This window comes from Haemorhous mexicanus, chromosome 23, assembly GCF_027477595.1.
Source record: "Haemorhous mexicanus isolate bHaeMex1 chromosome 23, bHaeMex1.pri, whole genome shotgun sequence".
Taxonomy (NCBI): Eukaryota; Metazoa; Chordata; class Aves; order Passeriformes; family Fringillidae; genus Haemorhous; species Haemorhous mexicanus.
In genome coordinates, this window is record NC_082363.1 from 4,640,501 (window position 1) to 4,660,056 (window position 19,556).

General features: G+C 61.5%; 1 protein-coding gene across 2 annotated transcripts; it reads right to left on the reverse strand.

Moving 5' to 3' along the window:
• Nucleotides 1-689: 689 nt before the first annotated feature.
• KCNAB2 (potassium voltage-gated channel subfamily A regulatory beta subunit 2) lies at nt 690-19,251 on the reverse strand. 2 transcript variants are annotated; one of them, XM_059866608.1, is made up of 16 exons: nt 19,194-19,251; nt 13,671-13,789; nt 13,255-13,296; nt 5,380-5,423; nt 4,972-5,009; nt 4,713-4,792; nt 4,217-4,261; nt 4,008-4,052; nt 3,881-3,924; nt 3,670-3,756; nt 2,433-2,518; nt 2,105-2,225; nt 1,874-1,968; nt 1,563-1,683; nt 1,384-1,472; nt 690-1,084 (listed from the first exon to the last, which is right to left on the reverse strand). In XM_059866608.1, the coding sequence occupies exons 2-16, from the start codon at nt 13,745-13,747 to the stop codon at nt 995-997; spliced, it is 1,104 nt and encodes a 367-aa protein (XP_059722591.1). In that variant the 5' UTR covers nt 13,748-13,789; nt 19,194-19,251; the 3' UTR covers nt 690-994. The 2 variants fall into 2 exon arrangements, with proteins under 2 accessions (XP_059722591.1, XP_059722592.1); XM_059866609.1 differs by lacking the exon at nt 13,255-13,296.
• Between the last annotated feature and the right edge of the window lie 305 nt (nt 19,252-19,556).

Below are 19,556 nucleotides of genomic sequence, written 5' to 3' on the forward strand. Positions count from 1 at the left end.
ATTTTCATGTGTGCATATATCCATATAAACATGGATGCTGCTGTAGTAATATATTTACATGGATATGTACACATCTATATATTACATATATGGATCAACACACAAAACCATGTATGTCTGTATATACACAAGCACACATGTGTCTACGTGTGTGTATATACATGACACGTGTATTTTTCAGAGGTGTGTGTACACATCTACATACAGGTATCTATATATGTAAATAGGTATTGATCTCTCAGAGACTGATGTCAGGGACAGAGGTGGAGGTAGAGCTACATCTGTGTCTACATCTGTCTGTGACTGTGTGTGTGTGTGTCTGTAGACAGCCCTGTAACAGGTGTACGTGGGTGCATGTGTAGAGCCTTTCAGTAGCTTTGTGCAGATACAACTGAAGGTGCTTGTGGGCTGTGTGCACCTCCACAGCTGTCTGCAAATCCACACATCCCCGCGTGTCTGTATGTCCCTGTGTCTCCGCGTGCGTCCATGCACACCGACACTTGCACACTTGCCCACACACACTCCCCCAGCCCTGCCCCGTGCTTGGCCGGTGCACCCCATGCTCTTCCTGCAGCAAACTCCCTCCCCGTCACCATCCCACCCACCCCCTTTCCCCGGGAGCAGCTGCTCTCCGGGAACCGCGGTGCTGGTGCCGTGGGAGAGGGCAGAGGCGAGGCCCGGGCGCAGGCTGGGGAACAGCTTCGTGTTGTCGGCCTCGTGGGCGTACAGCACCCGCGTGCACCCCGCGCCCACCGCCAACGTGGAGGCAGGAGCCACGCATGCAACGGGTCCGGCTGCGGGCAGGGCGGCTCGGGGCTCGCCTCCCGCCGGCCATCCCTGCGCCGCAGAGCCAGGCCGGGCGGCCGCGGCGCCACGTCCGGGGCAGCGCGGGTGGAGCGCTGGCTCTCGGTGCAAACCACACTCTCCACTTTGCTCCAACAAAGCGTAAGCAAGCGAACGGGCGGCGAGGGCTGCGCGGCGTGCTCGGGCGCGCTTAGGATCTGTAGTCCTTCTTGCTGTATGGTTTGTTGCCCAGGATGCTATCGATCTCGTGGACGATGGAAGACGACAGCTTTGGAAGGACCTGCGGGGGATGAGGGCAACGCTGGGAGTTGGGATTGTGACCCTGGTGTGTGCGGGAGGATGCTCACCGCCTCCACCCCACCACGTTTGTGCCAGCTTGCCGGCAGGGTGACCCAGTTAGGGAGAGCCTGAGTCAGGCCCAACCCTGCCCCCTCAGCCCAGCAAAGCCTCATCTTTGCTTCTCGCCTTCATGACAAGCAAAACCTGTCGTGAAGCCGGGTTTACAACCCTCTTTTCCTGCACAGTGCAGCACTGCAATGAGTGCTGTGGGCAAATGTTGCTCCTGCTGGGAGCACTGACCTGTATTGCTCCAATATTCTCCATCAGCTGGTCGGCATTGGAGGCCCCCAGTAAGACGGAGCTGACACCCTCGTTGCGCAGGCACCAGGCTGGGATAGGAGGGAGAGCAGAGCTTGAGCACGGCCCAGATATCCCTGGTGTCACCCCCAGCTGCCCCCCGCTGTCCCCCATCCTCTTACCGATGGCGAGCTGGGGCAGGGTGCAGCCCAGGCGCTCAGCGATGGCCTGCAGCTCCTTCAGCTTTGCCTGCTGCCGCCGGCCCTCTTCACTCAGGATCTTATCCTTCAGCCACTGGTATCCCTGAGGAGTGGGAAGGGGTGTTGTGGTGGGATCAGGGTGCACCAGCACCTTGCACAGGCAGGGCATCCCCACACTCCCTGGGTTGTGGCTCCTGGAGTTCCTGTTCCCATAGGGACTTTGCAAGGCCCCTGGCCCTGCTCCCCCAGCTCTCTCCATCCCCGTGTGCCCTCCCAGTCCTGGTACAGCTCACCTTTAGCGAGGCACGGGAGTAGGGGGGGATGCCCCCATCATACTTCCCCGAGACGATGCCACAGGCCAGTGGGGACCAGGTCATGGCTCCAACGCCTGGGGACAGAGCAGAACAGGGGGATGACACCACTGCTCCCACCTCCCCCAGGAGCTGTGGCACTGGGCCTCAGCAGCACGGGGCTTGGGGAGCACTGTGCTGTGGGGGGCTGGGGAGGAATCCCCACTGTCATACCTATCTTGTGGAAGAGCTCAGGAAGCTGCACCTCCACCTTTTCCCGCTGGAACATGTGGTACTCAGCCTGCTCGCAGATGGGCGGAATCAGGTTGAACTGCCGGGCCACCGAGTATGCCTCCTGCAGAAGAGCCAGGACCTTCAGTGCCCTGCCGCTCCCCCCCAAGCCCCCTGCCCAACCCCCCAGCCAAGTCCTGAGCAGCCACCCCGAAAAATAATTAAGGCTTAAGTGCATCTGCACACGCTTGGCTCCCAACAGCTGCTGTCTAATTGAATCAACGTCAGCAGCATCGCTGGGGCTGCTCTGCCCCGTCCCCTGGGCCCCTACCATGATCTCCATGGAGCTCCAGCGCGAGGTCCCCCAGTACATGGCCATCCCCTGGTTGATGACATGGGTCATGGCTCGCACTGTCTCTGCCGGGAGGGAAGGAGAGAGTGGCAGGTGGGGTTTAGCAGGGGCTGCACTGGCAGAAGGGGGCTCACATGGCGTTGATGGCTGGCGAGCATCCCACTGCCCAGTGCTGCGGTGGGAGCTGGGTGCTGTCCAGGGAATGCTTTCAGAAGAGCAGGATGGGGAGAGAGGGAGCAGCCACTCGGGATGTGCCAGGGACCTCAGCCGACCTGACATGCTCACACGGTGCCAGGCTCTCCCTGAATGGACAGCAGCCTGAGGCTTCTGCCAGTGCCCCCATGCCCTGTGGGGTTACCAGCACTGGCACTGCTGCAGGGGGAGGAACTGATGCATTGCCCACACACAGAGACCCATGGAGGGAAGCCTGAACCCTGTGTGAGCTGCTCAGGGGTCTTGGGGGGAGCCAGCCCTGAGCCATGCACGCTGGGGCCAAGGCAAGGCGTGCTCCTGCAGCCAAAGGCGAGCAGCGGGGAGGGCAAGGGGCACGAGGCTCGCCCCGCTGGCACCGGGGCACACACCCCAGCATGCTCAGAGCTGCCCCGGTGGGGAGGGAACCTGCTGCAGACCTTGGCATGTGCCAAGGGCACTCCATGGCAGGACCCTAGGGGGTGGGAGCCTCTCTGCTTTTTGTCCTTTAAACTGCAGTACAGTCTGAAGGGCGAGGGGGGTGTCTGTGTTGTGCTGCTGCTGCCTCTGCATCTCATGGCAGGGTTTGCTTGAGAGAGGGGAACAAGGATGGGGGATCACAGAGGAGTGGGGGCTCTGCCCCGGGAAACACCGCTGGGACAGGCAGCGGCTGGCGGGCAGAGTGCGGGCAGGGAGTACCTTCTACGATGAAAGTCCTGGACTTGGAGGAACTAAATGGGTCTCCTGGTGATAAAAGAGAGATTTAGAGAAAGTGGAGTCACCGCTGCTGGGATGGGGGCAGTGACCTGCCACCACACTGCCACCCCGCCCCGCTGCGGCCCGAGAGGGTCCTGGCGCTGGGCAGGAGGTGGCAGAAGTGTGACTGCAGCATGGGCCAACCGTGGTGGCAGAGGAGAGGATTCTGCTTGGGAGGGAAAATGCCCTTGAAACACAAGCCTGGCGCAAACCAACCGCGACGGCGATGAAAGGCAGCGGGGAGGAGCGTGGCACTGTGGCGCGCACCCACCTTCCATCGGCGTGTTGGGGTCGGGCCGGTTGGCAAACACCACGTCCACGTACTCCAGCTGCAGCCGCTCCAGAGATGCCTTCAGACCTGCAGCATGGATGGGCTGTCAGGTGTGCTGAGCCCCATGCTGCCAGCACTGAGGTAGAAGGTGAGGCACAGCCTGGCACCGGGACCAGCAGCGCCTGGCGAGCGCCCTCACCCCTATCCCTACCTTCTATGATGTGTTTTCGGGACAGGCCCCTCTCTGTCTCGGCCCTGCAAAAGGAAAGGTGGGTGAGAGCCTGGGGTGAGAGCCAGACCCATGCCAGCTGCTCTGCTGGAGGGCAGGTGTTACCTACTTTCCTCCCCAGAAGATTTTGGTGGTGATGACCAGGCTGGACCGTCTGCAGGGAGAAAAACAGAATCACTGGTGGTGGCATCTGCAAAGCCCTGTGCACCCTGCCTTGGATGGCACACTCCTGCGCAAGGCTGCTCTACCAGCTTTCCCCACCCAGCCCATCAGGACTACAGTGATGGTTTTGCCAAATAGGGATGGTGTCTAGCTTACCTCCACCCTTTCTTCTTGATGATATTTCCCAGCACCACCTCGGCCCTGCAAAGGAAGGGGACATCAATCATTGGCACCTGGCAGGTGCAGCCATGGGGAGTGGTGACAGCCAGCAGGGATGGTCCCAGACCCCGGGAGAATAAGAGGCAAATGCAGTGGCTGTGGGGACACTGTTTGCCACTTGGCTGCAGCGCCTAAAGCTGAGCTGCTTCCAGTGCATGAGCTTACTAATTTTAAGTGAATGCGTGGGCACATGCCAATGCCCTGGGTACATCTGTGCTCAGAGGTGCACGGCTGCACCTGCATGATACAGGCCACCACAGGAAGCATGGGACTGCCAGAACCATGACTCCCCCCATGAGTGAGCACTCAGAGGCCCATCCTGGAAGCTGCTTTGCAGCTGGCAAACCTGGGATATTCCCATTGCCACTGTGACTTGGTGGGAGTCGGGGTGTAGGGTGAGACCCCTGTGGCGCTGCCAAAGCAGGGTACCTACTTGCCAGCAGCATAGACTTCTGCCGTGTCGAAGAGATTAATGCCGTTGTCATAAGCTAAAGTCATCAGCTGCTCTGCCATCTGCGAGGAGAGAGCAGGGTCGGTGAAGGGGGTGGCCGAGAGCCGGCGCACGGGCGCGTGCGCACAGCGCTGGTGAGCTCCGGCATGCCGCATGCACCCCGGCCACATGCACGGCTGGGCCGGCCCCATCCCCTCCCCACTCACCAGGGAAGGGATGGGGTGAAGGGGTGCAGCCTTACCTCATCTGTGATCTGCCCTCCGAAAGTCACCCATGTTCCTGCAGAGGGGAGAGAGAGAGGTGTGCATGGTGAATGTGCTGAGCAACGAGTGCCGCCACATCAAGCCCCCGGCCACCCACCCTGGCTCCCTCAGCACAGCCCTGGCACGTGGTGGCCACAGCTGGCCCTGCCGCGTGCACTGTGGTGCTCCCAGCATGGCCCAGTCACTTCCTATCGTGTCAGAAAAAGAGAAAATAATTTGACAATTTCTGGGCCGTGACTCAAAACAGCCGCAGGGCTGAGGAAAACCCTTTCCTTCCCTTTGCAAACATCACCGGGGCAAGCGAGCGCTGCCCTGGCCGGGGAGTGCCGGCAGCTGCTGTGGAACTGAGGGGATGCTGAGGGGCTGTGGCAAACCCTGGCACTTACCCAGACCCAGGCAGGACACACGCAGCCCAGACTTCCCGAGGTTCCTGGAAGACAGAGACCATTAGGAAAGGTGCCAGAAAGCCCCAAAACGCTGTCTCATGCACCCTGCATGCCACCAAACACACTGGGCGCGAGCACTGGGAGGTGTGGTGGTGTCCCCTGGTCCCCATCCCCACCTGGCATGGTTCCACAATGAGAGTCCCTTCTCAACTGATTAACGAGCCATCCCAGGCTGGGCATCCTGCAGCTTAGTAGTGGCACTGCCTGCACCTGCGCAGTGATGCTGTGCCCGGCAGGGCTATTGGGAGAGCAGTGACCTCGTTAAAGCAGCTCCCCATGATGAGGCTGGGGTGTCCAGCTGCCCTGAGAGTGCTGCTGGCACTGGGGAATGAGAGTAGAGAAAGAGAAGCCAGCATGATGGTGGTCAGGACTGAAGCATCCCATACATGGCATGAGTTTTGCCCATTCTCTGCATCGCACAGGGAAGCACAGGGCTTGCACCAGGCGAGGGTGCTCGGGAGTGGAGCAACATCCTGGAGAAATGGAGCACCCCAGAAAAATCTGACCAGCACAAGGAACTGGAGAACAGCTTTCGGGAAGGGGGCCAGGCTGGCAGACGCCTTCGCTGTGGTGATGGAGAGCCAGTTACTTGTTAAAAGTGACAAAGGCTCAAGAAATGAGCGTTAAAATAAATAAAGTGTAGGTGAGCCGCGGCAGCTCGCCCGCGCGGGTGTCGCATAGCAACCGGAGGCACCGCCACCGCCGGCACCGCCGACACGGGCACCGGCAGCCGGGCAGGGAGTGGCTGTGGCCCAGCCACGGGCAACTGTGGGCTGCACTGAGTCAGGGCAGCATCCCTCTGCACTGCCATGCTATTGCCCAGCAGCTGGAGGCACCAGCACTCCCCCTGTCCCATGGTGTTTTTAGAGCATTTTGTGGTGGGGAGAGGTCGTGGCCGTGGGCCAGCGGTGGTTGAAGCCCCCGTGATCGGGGTTGCCATGAGGAGAGGAGAGCACCTGCCTCATCCTGGACATTCCAAGAGCATTGCTGGGGTTCCCCTGGGCAGGTGGCCATCGCTGCTTTTGGCTTCCAAACCGAAAAGTGTGTTGACAGGCTGCAATAGAGATACTGGCAGACCTTGGGAAGGCCAAGCATTCCCCTACACTTATCCCATTCCTATGGCCTTCTTATTCCATCCACTTCCTTGGAGCATCCCCCTGTGCCACTGTCCCTCCAGCAGCCACCAGTGGGGACTCCCGAGCTGATCACCCATTGCCTGGGAGAGGGTGCTGATATACTCCTCCTCTGGATGAGGACATGACTGAGGGCAGGAGCACTGAGCCCTGAGGATGCCATCGTGCATTGTCCCAGTACTGCTGTTACCACCACGGGGGTTTGGTGTTGGAGAGCTGGACAGAAGTGGACCAGCCCCCTCCCCAGTGCCTGGGTAAAGGGACTCAGCCGATTTGGACGACACTGGTGGGTGACAGCCAGGCTCACCCCAGCGCTCTGCTGGCCTTACACACTTTGTTGCCTAATGCTGGCACATCTGGGCTGCAGCGGAGGCACGCAGCCACTGGCAGCTGGACTATGGCGTGCAGGCTTATCTGGGGGGGGGGGGGGGGGCCTACCCTATCCTGGGGTCCATGCTCATCTGGGGACAGCCCCAGCCCCACGCCCAGGTGCACACTCAGCCTCAGTGGAAGAAGCCCTCAAGCCCTCAGTGCTCTGCCCCAGAGCCAGGACATGGGGTGTGTAAGCCCTTTGGTTGCTGGCCGGGGGAGACCCACATGCACACACCACCCCATTTCCAGAACCACCATGAGCAGCCAGAGCCGCTTATGGCTCTGCACTCACTTTGCAGGGCACTGAGTCTCCGGCAGCACCGAAAGGATGCCATGGCAGCCCAGATTAACGCTACCGTGATCCCCAGACCCCCCCGGCTCGGCAGCCAGCCCGGCTTGGCAGACACTGAGGATGCTACTAATCCTACTCTGAATTTTAGGGTCTCTTCTCCCCCCCCCCCCCCCCCCGAAGATTTTACGCGCGGCTGGATCAAAGCTGCCCTGAGGGGACAGGAGCAAAAGCGAGGAAGCGCACAGAGGCGCACGGTCAGCACTTTTAGGGACGAGAAACCGACAGAGCCGGACGCGAACCGGAGATAAGGGGAGCGCAGCGCCCCTGGCCCCCAGTCCCCCCTCGCCACCCCGATCGCAATGTGGAACAGGGAAAGCCCCAGGAGCGCCCGTCTCCTACCGGTATTTCATCCCCGGCTGCTTGACGCTGGAGTCGCTGGAGGAAGGGGCGTTCTGCACCGAGAGCTGCCCCAGGCTGCGGGCCACCATGGCCACCGCGCGGAACTTGCCGCGGGTGCCGAGGCTGGGGCTGCCGGCATTCTGTCGGTTCAGCCGGTCCTCCGCGCTCCGGCTCTTGATGCTGTGCTCGGAGCACACAAAGGAGACCTGCATGCTGCTCCGGCGGGCAGCAGCGCCAGCTGCCTAAATTTAGCCGGCGCCCCGGGCGAGGCGGGGAGCTCCTCCCGCGCGCCGCCAACGTGACGGCGGGGGGCTGCGAGGCGGCGGGCGAGGAGCGCTCCCGTCAGCCCTCCTGCCCTCAATATTTGATGAGCTCAGGAAGCGAGCGAACGGCACGCTCGGGCAGGTGGGGGCAGGAGAGGCAGAGCCGCTGCCGATATCCTCCGGAGTGGCCGTGGCGGGGCAGGACTCCCCTGCGCCCCGCTGGGCATTCCCCCGCGGGTACGGCTGCCTGGCCAGCTCCGCTTTGGAGCACAGCGAGGGCAGATTCCCCTGCACGGCTCCGAAACTAAACCCTCTGGCAGCAACGCGTGTGCATCGCCAACCCCACGGCTGGGCGGCAGCGCAGGTGGCAACGATGCTGATGGCTCTCCCGCGGCAGAGCCTAGCTGCTTGCCGAAGTTGTCGCCCTCGGGGCCACAGCCTCAGCAGCACATTCCCCCTATTTTTCCCAGTGCAAGCGAAGTCGAGTGAGGCGAATTCCAGCCTAGCACCTCCTGCCGAAGCAAGGACACAAGTCAGCCCACTACAGCACCGTCCTGCAGCCAGGGCCACTAGCCGGCTACCAGCACCTGCCGTGCCCTTCAGGATGGAGCAAAATGCAGCCACGGGGCTTGGAGGAAATTATGCACATTTGCCCCAAACCTAATGAAAAATCTTGTAATCTCCTCCGCTTCCCTCTCTCACAAAGCTCCTTAGCTGGTAATCCTGCCGGCACCAGTGCCAGCGCCGGCTCCAGTGCGGGGGGGACCTGGCAGCAGTTGTCAGCCCCCAGAGGATGAGAAACCCTACAAATTTTGGTGGCAGCAGGGACATGCCCAAAGAAGAAGCACCTTTGGGGTGTCTGCGCCAGCTGCTCCCATCAATAAATAATGTCCCCATGAATATTAGATGGGCTCTTGCCACTGTGTAAATGTTACCACGGTCATTGTGAGCAGAGGGGAACCTGACCCGCGGTGCAGCACGGCACAGCACAGTGCAGCACGGCAGGAGCCGACAGAGCTGCCAGCTCCCGGGGGCTTCACTGCAGTGGGGGACAAGGGGCACCCCTGTATTGTTACTGGAGAACAGCCACTGTCCTCAGCCCTGGTGTTCCCCAAAGCCTGACCAGGCGGTGCTGGGCCATGCACCCCATTGCCCCACCCACAATGCAAGGGGAGAGGTGCGCTGGGCAGGGCAGCCCCATTCCTCTCAGGGGCTGTGGCCACCTCTCCAGCTGCCTGGAGTGTCCTCCTGACAAGGACGTTGGCTGAAATCCTGATACACCTTGCACCAGGACCCACATGCAAAATTAATGATGCACCCGCACTGTGATGCACACCCATCAGTCGGGAGCAGATGCAAACCCATCAGGCAGAGATGTACACCCCTCAGATGGAGATTTACACCCATCAGGTGGAGAAGAACCCCTGTCAGGCGAAGATGAACCCCTTCAGTCAGGCAGAGGTGTACCTGCATCAGATGGAGATTTACACCTCTGAGGCAGAAACAGCTCTTCGGTGGCTGTTTGCTCTAGGTGCCTAATTTTTAAAGCTCACTGGGTGTTTGCATCTGCAAATGCCCAAACAGCAAACAGGAATGTCAAGTGAGAAGCTCAAAGATCACCAAGCAGGAAAGTGCTAACGGCGCTGATCAGCTGCCGCCTCTCCGGCGCTTGCCGTGCCAAGGGCATCGGCTCCTCCCAGCCTCGGCGCGGCACAGGGGAGCCGAGGTGAGCTCAGGTGAGAGCCGTTCTCCTGACGAGGTGTCAAACCAGCACCAAACAGCGTCCCCTGTGTCATTCCCTCACCTCGGCCCTCGCCGCCCTCGCGGCGCTGCCTTACCTGTACTTCATGCCAGTGGCGCGGGCGGTACTGTCGGCCAGGGAGAGCCCGTGCATCCGCAGGAACTCCTCCAGAGTCTTCGCTCGCGCCGCCGCCCGCACATCCCGCAGCCGCCGCAGCTCCAGCCCGTCGGCCGCCCGGGGGGCTGGGGGCAGCCCCCACTCGGGGCTGGGCCGGCTGGCCACGCTGCGCAGGCTCTCACTGTAGGTCATGGAGAGCATCCTGCCACCCGAGCGTGGGCTCTGCCGGCCAGCCACGCCGCCAAACACTCTGTGGTGCTACGGAGAGAGCTGGGAAAGCACAACATGGGCTCCCTCGCCACTCAGGGCACAGCCCTGCCTGCATTGCCATGCCGGAGTGGTGGCACTCACCCTTGCTGGGACATGTGGGGACCCTAGCAAAGCCAGTCTCTTCAGCAGAGCAAAGCCTTGGCGTGAGAGCTGAACCACAACAAGAGAAGCAGCAGGACAGGGATGCAGCACAGTCCATGTCTGAGGCTGCAGTGGTGCCTGCCATAGCTGCACCAGTGTGGCCTGTTCCCAGCTGTGCTGGCTCCCAGCTTGTGCTGGGCTGCACTGGTTTGCATTCCTGTGAGGGACGCAGCGTGTCCCAGGAGCTGGCCGAGGCATGGTGAGCAGCAGCACGAGTACTGCTGGTGAGAATCTGACACTGTCTGCCAGTGGGCAAGGAAAATCAGGATGGGCTCCCTGAAAGGGTGGACATGGCAGAGGGTCTGTGGGCACTGGGTGCTCGCTGTGCCTGCGTCACGCTGCCGCAATGTGCGCCACCAGCCAACACCTTCCCCACCACCGCGGCAGCGACCTCCCAGCCGGTGCGGCTGCTGAAAATAGCCTGCTGCAGGGTGGGCTCCTCACACACCCGAGTCCTGGCTGTCTCTGTGCCCCTGGGACCTCACTGGTGGTGGCATCCACTCGATTTCTGTGCCTCTCTCTGCAACTTCTCTTGTTTTCAGTGTCTGCAGGGAACAGAGACTGGGGCCAAAACTGTGGTGTTGTTGCCAGAGTGGCCGCTGGGGATACACTGTGACACATCTACACTGGCATCAGGCTCTAGCCAGGCTCCCACTGGTGGTTTTTTCTTTCCCCATGAAGCTCGAATTGACAGCTGCAGGAGCCAAAAGTGAAGGGCTCTCCACCATCGAGGTGTGACCTCCAGAGGAAAGGAGAAGGAAGCCCAGAGGATATGGAATAGCAGCTGGCCAGGTATGACCAAAACCCTGGAGGCCTTCTGTGACATCCGGTGCTGCCAGAGACCACTCCGTGCTCCTCCTGCTCTGTAGCAAGGCCTTGGGAAAGCCAGGAGACATGGAAAGGAAACTTTTCCCTCTGTTGTGGCAAAGCCAAACTGAATCCTGGTCATCAGCCTCTTCCTGCCACACCTCAAAGCTGGAGACTGGACCTGGCACCTCTAGCACCAGCCCTTCTCCATGGCTGGTAGTTTTAATTAGGGCAATGCCAGTGGCTCCTGCTGGGTATGGGCGCCTGGCGGGATCTCCTTGTTCCCAGTGGGATCTCCTTGCCCTGGTAGGATCCCCTCACCTGACAGCAGCAAGGAGAAACCTGAGGTGGCTGCACCACTGCTCTACAGAAGCCAAACAGCTGCAGCAAGCAGAGCTGGGGGTTTGATCTGGGCTGCTCTGAGGAATGGGGTGGGAATCCACCAGCTACCCTATCTTGACACTTCCCTGATTTTTGGCAGGACAGAACTGGATGGCTGAGAGAGCGTGGAGGTGGTGGGTGCATTCATGGCCATTTGATAGCAGAAATCCCAGTGCTCCTGAGATGAGTGGCAGCAGGGCTGCAGGATAAGCTGTGCCATGCCCAAGCAGGAGAGGCTGTTTTACGAGGAAGGAGCAGGGACGGGGGACAGAGCGCAGGCTCTGGGGAATAACAGCACTGTTAGCAGCATCAGAGGCACAACAAGTGGGCGACAGGTAGGGCAGCTCCCCGGAGAGATATCTGGCCAGCCTGCCTTGCCAAGCTGGGAAACTGGCAGCCACCAGCCTACCTAAAGCCAGAAAGACCCCAAACTCCAAAAGAAAACCACCTTAAACCATCAAATCCCAAGTCACCCCGCACGGAAAATCTTCCCTGCTGCCCGCAGCGGCTGCCCCGTGGCGGTGCCCGTCCCCGCTCATCGCCCACCGCGCCCAGCCCCGCTCGCCGCCCGCGCTGCCGGCCCCGACTCACCGCGCCGGGGAAGCTGCTCAGCAGCAGCGCAGCTTTGGGCGGCCGGGCTGCCCCAGGGCAGATATAAGAGCCGCGGTGGCCGCGGTGTTTTGCATTAGGGGAGTGTCGGAGCTTGGCGTCCAAAGCACTTGGCGGCTGCGCCGGGCCCCCAGCGTCCGGCTTCTCGCCGCGCTCCATTAGCCCTATTAGGGGATTTTCTTCCTTGCGAAGGGGAGTTAAATTATTCATGGCGCCTCACTAAAAGCCCGGGGATGTGCCGCTGCTTTATCAACGCTGGCACCGCCCGCCCCTCGCCCTGCGGTGACAGGTCCCCTGTCACCAGCACACAGGGCCGTGAGGACAGCTGGACACTGGGGCCATCAGGGAGAGGAGACGGTGCCCTGAGGCAGCCACAGCCGTCCTGTGGTCCCCGCGGCAGTGCAGTCAGAGCTGGGCTGTGGCAGGGCTGAAAGCAGCCTCCACCAGGAGGGAGCGCCGAAACGGAACCGGATGATGAACACAGGTGGCTGCTGCCTGAAGGCTGCCTACGGACGAGCTCCTGCCTATTGGCCTTGGGAGCCTTTTGCACCAGATGTGTCCAGTGGTTCAGACCAGTTTGGCAGCCAAAACTTGCCTATGGGACGGACGCTGTCAGTGCCACTGAGCCATCCCACTGCCAGCCTGCCTCACCTCCTCTCGTCATGTGTGGGATGGAGTGGGGGTGCCACGGTTCTGTCGAGGGGAAGCCCCCAGTACCTCACCCCATGGCAGCCAGGCCAGACCCAGCCCCACATCACTGGGCTGCTGTGACCCTGGGAGAGCTGGAGCAGCTGCTGGCAGAGTGTGTGGGGAAGTGCTGCTCTCACTTCAGACAGTAAAAGGGTGATGGGGGAGAATGTTGCCTCCTGAAACACTTAATGAGACTGCTCCTAATAGCAGGAGCCACGGACCAGCTGGCTGGTTTCCCAGAGCTGCTCTTGGGAAAAGCTAAGGGCTTCTCCAGGCACAGCATTGGCATGGGACGCTCCCTCCAAGCTGAGCTGAGCCCCACACCCCACAGTGGCTGTTCCCCACAGCCATGTGGCCAAACTCTGCTGCTTGGACAGAGTGAGAACGGTCCCCCTATGCAGCCACACCCCAGGGTCCCCACACTGCACTTCTGAACCCATGAGCAGGCAATGAGGCGATGCCACACATGTGATGCCCACCCCACACAGAGGGACCCTGGCACACTGGGCAGGGCAGTGCTGTGCCAGCATTATCTGGGCATGGGTAGGAGCCACAGCCACTTGCTGGGGGGATTTTGGGGAGGGGGAAGGGCCTGGTTACCTGTAGAACTGGAGCTGGCGCTTGGGGCTCCCGTATCTCGCGCTTCCGACAGCAAAGGGGAGAGAGAAGAAAGATGCCACAAACCCCGTTAGAAAGGAGGAGCAGGAGTGAGTGGCAGAGTCAGGGGCTGTGAGAAGAGCCAGTGGCACCCACCCATGTCACAGCACAGTGGACACTGCAGTAGGCACTGGCACAACCCTGAAAATGCCCCCTATGCCCACAACAGGCACCAGCACCCCAAAATGCTGCTTCTGCTGTTACAGTGTGGGGATTTTGTGCTGGAAGCATTTGCACAAAGTGTGTTGGGGCAGTTTAGGAGTATCAGAGCAGTTTCAGGGAGCATGGTGGTCCTGGGTTGCCATAGGCTTGCGTTTCAAGCCCCACGGAGTCCCCCCAGCACTGCCCTGCAGCCTTACCTGTAAATCATCCCTGGGGAGCCCGTCTGCCGCAGCGAGAGTCGCGCTGGGGAGTCAGTGGTGGATTCGGGATACATGGAGCCAGCCTGGGCTCCCCGGAGCCACTCGCCGCCTCACCCCTGCCACAGGGGAAGAGGAAAAGAGGAAGAAATGAATTTTTTGGGGCACGCGCATGACGGCACTTCCTGTTGCAGGAGATCTGAGCCAGATGTGGCACTGGCAGTGGTGTGAGCACAGCAGCTCTGCCAGCTTCAGACCCTGGGGCTCATACCCTGACCCACTGATCCCAAAACCATCTCGCCCCAGCCCTGTTCCTCTGACTTCCCAGCTTGGCTGCCCTCTCCAAACTTCTGGAGGTCCTGAGATCTCAAGAAATGGTGAGGAAACTTGGGCCTGAAAAACGAAACATTCTGAAGACCCTGAAGCTGTCCCTGAGGGTCCCTCTGAAAGGGACAAGCTAAGGGGAGGAAACCAGTCTGGCTTTTCCTGCAGCCCACATGTGACTGACTGTGTGCACAGGGGTGAGGCAGCTCCAAGGGAAAGAAGGGCTCACCCCCAGGCACCCCTGATCCTCCTTGTCCCTGTCCCCATGGCAGGGGCATTCAGCATGACTCCCTGGGAGCTGTGCTCCTGCAACACTGTCAGCAGTTTCAAGTATCACAGAAAACAATGACACTTTCCTACAGAACTGGGGCTGGGATTTAAATTTATCCCTTCTTTCTTTAGGCCGGTGAGATGCCATCTTTACACTGCAGATCACAAGCTGCTCTCTTTCCCAGATGGGGACTGAGAGCTCTCTGGGCTCCTTCCCGGCTGCCCTGGGCTCAGCAGGAGCATGGCCTTACACAGTGTGCTCATGTCCTGGCACGCATCCCGCCTGCATCCTGCATCCCTCCTGCATCTTGGCACGGCATGCCTGCATCCTGCATCCCGCCTGTATTCTGGCACGGCATGCCTGCATCCTGCATCCCTCCTGCATCCTGGCACAGCATGCCTGCATCCTGCATCCCGCCACGGTGTGCCTGCATATCGCATCCTGCCCGCATCCCAGCAGGGCATGCTTGCATCCCGCATCCACATCCTGCATCCCTACACAGTGTGCCAGCATCCTGAACCCCTCCCGCATCCTGCATCCCTCCGGCATCCCGGCCCGGCGTGCCTGCATCCCGGCGCAGCCCCTGCAGCCCACGCAGCCCAATAGCAGCAGCTGCGGCAGCCGAGCCCATCCCCGCGGAGCCGCCCACCCGCCCACCGCAGCTCCCGGCCGGGCTGCAGCCCCCGGCACAGATCCCCATCGCCCTCCTCCTGAGCGCTGCAGGAGTGCGTCTCCTTTGGCCACAGCCGCGCTTGAGCCGGAGCCCAGGGAGCCTCAGTAAAGCCGGGTTTAATTCCAGAAGTCAGGAGGGAGCCCGCTCTCTCCCGAACCCGCTGCAATGATCTGAGCCAGGAGCAGGACCCTGCCGAGCCCAACAACCAGGACCCGAATGAGCCTCCCAAGCCCTTGTGACCCCCCGGCTTCTCCTGGGTGCTGTGAGTGTTGGTTCCACAGCTCCCATAGCTCTCCTGGCAGTGGGCAGCTGCCTGCAGCACAGCCAGGTCAGCAGCAGCCACCGGCTGGGCACTATCCTGCCCGCTCATGCCAGCTCAACGTCATTAGGGTGGCAAAACAAAGCTGAGGGAAGCTGTCCTGCAGGGGGGACAGCTGGACCCCCGTGTCCCAGCACAGCTCCTTGCTTGCACTGCCACAATCCCGGACTCCTGCATGGCTCAGGACTGGCTGATTCTGTATCCCAAGGGACTCTGGTGCCCCCAGGAGTGCAGATCTCCACAATTTTCAGCAGAACCTGGTGCCCCTTCCCTGCTGCCTCTCAGCAATGCTGCAGGGACCAAGTGCAATGGCTGGCATGTCTCTGTCAGTGCTAGAGGGACTTTGCTGGCAAGCACAGCAGGACCACGGGCACACAGGTCAGGGCTCTGCATCCTGAGGAGCCAAAGTGTGCCAGTGTTTGGGACCAGTTAATCCCTCTGAACTCTCTGAGGTAAAGGTACCACCAAAAGTCCAATCCCCTCTGTGTCAGCAGCTTGGTGCTTCCCTGAGACTGCTCCTGCACCTCTAGCTTCCTCATGGCACAACTCACAAGCTGTGAGTCTGCAACTGCGGGAGTTTCAGCAGTGGCCCAAGAGGGAAGAGAAGTGCATCTTCTTCTGCAGGATGCACACAGGAGTCAGGTGAAGGACACCCTCACGATTTGTGCTCCCACCAAGGTCCATTCCCATCCCTGGCAGAACACTGGGGTATAGGAGTGTGGATGCTGCGACATGGATGGTTTATGGCTGGGAAGCCCCAGGGAGCTGGGCCAGCATGGGGGGGACTACATCCTGCAGCCTGCCAGACATGCTGCCATCAGAGTAGGAGCGGGTGAAACTGGACACAGAATTAATGCAAATGTAGGGACGAAACTGCTGCTTCTGGTGAGCTCAATCCTCCAAGGGTGAAGCCCTGGGACAGGGAGAGCTGGGGGACCCTTGCCCTGGGCATCCCAGCATCCTGCCCAAGTCAGGTGAGGGATCCAGAGATGTAATGTCAAATCTCCCCACGCCAGGTGCCTGTCCCCATATTTCTCCCCCTTTTTCACTGTGTTTGCAGCACAGTGAAATGCCCCCCTCCACACTAGGGGGAAGGTGACTTGAGCTCAATGACTCACGCTGCCCTGCCCTGTCGCCTCGGCACCTCCTGTCACCTCCTGCCGTCACCTCTGTGCTCATGCCCCGTGCTGGTCCCGTGCCCACCCCTCCCCCGGCTGCACCGGCGCCGCAGGGATCCGCAGAGCAGCAGCCCTGCCCCTTCCTTTGGCCCGGGAGCCTCTTTTGCGGCGCAGCATCTCCTAGCCCACCAGGGGCCTCCGACCGCCCGGGTGGGCTCCAGCGCCTTCCCCAGTCCATCATCATCATCACGACAACGCGGCAGGCGGGCGCTGGGGACTCAGCTGCGACACGTGAGGTCGCCCGTGACCGCCGAAGCTCCGGCACCGGCGCTGCTCAGCTGCCCGAGTCAATGACACAGCCCAAAAGCACACATCGGCCGGGGTTATTCCGGCTTTGCCGTCACGTACACCAGAGCCAAAGGAACGGGGTCCATCGGGCTGCCCGCGGGTCCCTGGTGTGTGACACTGACACTGCCAGCTCCCCGCTGTGCCGCGGCTGCCGGCCAGGCACGGCTGAGCCACGGCCGCGGCCCCGCCGGTAGCCAGCACCGCACCTACCTGTCTCCGGTGCTCGGACGGAGGGCGATGCGCGGTCGGGAGGCACAAGGAACGAGTCAGACCCGGCTGCCGGCTCGGGCTGCGGGCTCCGCGGGTCTCGGGAAGCGGCGCCGGTGCCGGCGCAGGGCAGCTGCTACAGCCGGCGGCAAACGCAGCGGATGACGGCTCCTACCCCATTCCCGCTCCGTCCCCGGGAAAAGGCGTCTGGCAGAGAGGGAAGCCGAGCCCTCCGCGCCCCGGGATGCGACAGCACCCAAGGATGCTGCAGAGCCGTCCCTGCCGCTCTCACATCCTGACTCGGCAAGTTTGGCTCCGCCGGTGGCTGCAGCCGGCTCCCGATCCCGCCGGTGTCTTAACCGTGTCGGCGCCGCAGCCCGGCACCGGTAGCGCGTGGGCGAGCGAGCGGCTGCCACCAGCCGCCCCTGCGCAGCTCAGGCGGGGGAAGGCTCGTCCGGGGCCACGGGGAGCCTGGGCAGGAGCTGCATCATCACTGCCTCAAATCGCGCCGGGTGTGTTTCTCTTAAAATAATCAAATACAGCGTCGGCAGTGATGCTGCAGGGTTGCCTCAAGCACCAGGGTCACCCGGCTGCCGCGTTCTGCCACTGGCCACCCATCCTCCTTGTGCTCATCACGCCTTCTCAGTGCCTTTGGCTTTTTGGCTATCTTGGGCAAAAAAACCAGCCCGGAGCATGCCACCTCAGTAACTGGAGCAGGCTGGTCCCTGTGGCAGTGCGACTCAGTGATCCCGCAGTGATAACAACACCAATGCAGCTGGATCTAACAGGAAAACTAGAGGCCAAGCCAAAAAGGGGCCAGGGGTTGGGACAGGCTGCTCACGCAGTGGTGCTCTGGCAGCTATAAATTAGGAAAACCTGGTTCCTCTCTCCCTCAGCTGAGTCCTGCTCAGCTTCATGGCAGCATCTTGGCACTTCCTCTGCCATTTCAGCACAGTCCTGGCAGCGACGGGACCAATAAGCACACTGCCTGCTCAAAACCATGCTGACACTGACAGGGACCACTCAGCATTGCCAGGCTGCCCACTTTCCATGCCACAAGCACTTCCAGGAACAGCCAGTAACACGCAGGGAAGGTCATAAACCCCGTCCCATTTGGGGATGCTCCCAGCACCAACCCATCAGTGGCTTTGCTACCCCCGCAGATGGTGGGAGCCATGTGCCAAGTTGATCAGCTCCTGCTCCGTGACGAATCTGACCTACAGGCCATGAGCAGGAGGTGACAGCTGGCCCTGCCACCCTCTTCATCAAAACAATAACAGTAATAATGAATAAAACCAGCAGCTCTCTTGAATCTGCCATTGGCAGCTCCATGTAGAGGCATTTTCTGCTCACCAGCTGGAAAATCACTGCATATATGCAACAGGCCTGGATAGGGGATGTGACAGAGACTGGATACATCTCGCCCAGCCTGCTCTGGCACTCACCCACTGCTGCGCCGTGGCTCCCAGCAATGCTTGGGGAAGAAACCCGTGGTTTTGGGAAGCAGGCTGGGGTGCCCTGCCCAAACCTGCCAGCAGCACAGACCACGTCTCACCTGGATGAGAGCCTGTGGTGTCTGCGTGAGCAGTCCCATGCCAGCCGTAGGCTGAACAGGCACGGGGCCTATGGGGATCCCCATCATGAGGAAAACAGCCCCCCAAAAAATGCAGACTGGCGAGACAGAGGCTAACGAGCTTCAGGTCTGGCAGAAGAAACGGTGAGGAAGCAGCATCTGGGCTGCGAGGGGACCGGGGACCCGCCACAGGGCTCGGGGCTCCTTCCATCCGCAGCCCTCCGGTCACCGAGACAAGGAACGGACTGAGAAACGGCAGCAAACTGAAGGGAGCTGAAGGAACCGCGGCGTTTGACTCACTGTGCGCAAACCGGCTCCGGGGAAAATCTAATGTGCCCACCCCCGTGTCACTGGGGCTTTGCCGGCGGCTCACACCGTGTCACCGGGGCTCCTGCCCTGCCGGTGTACGGTGACAGGCCGCAGGCTGCCGGAGCATCACGAACAGCGTTCACCTCGCCTCGCTGCGGGGACGAAGGGACAGCCAACCTCTCCCCGTCCCCGCACAGCCCGGGGTCCCACTGGGCCGAGAGCTGGCGGCGGGGCGAGGGCCCCTCTCTCCGCACCAGGGAGCGTCGGGAGGGGCATGCGGCGGAGTGGCCTCGACTGTAGCCGTGCCCGCGGCCCTGCCCGGTCCCACCGCCCCCGCCATCGCCCGGTCCCGCTGGCCCCGCTCCCCCCGCGCCCCCGCACCTGCCCCGCGTCCGCCGCTCCCGCCGCTCCGCCGCCCGCCCTCGTGGGGGGCGGCCCCGCCCCGCCGTTCCTGGCCCCGCCCCTCCCACCGCCCATTGGCCGCGCCGCCCGCCTCTCGCGCCGCATGCAAATGACGAGGGCGCTGCGCAGTTCCCATTGGCTGCAGAGCCGGCCGGGCCCAGCGCGAGGACCCGCCCCGCGCGGTGCGGCACTATCGCCCTAGTAACCCGATGCTGAGCCGGGCGCGACCACACGCTCTGAAAGGGGGAGCCCGCCGCTGCCGCCGTCGGTTCTGTCCTGCCGTCCCGTCCCGCGCCGGTGCAGGATTGCTTCGAGATCGTCTCGCCGCTGACTGTCTCGGCT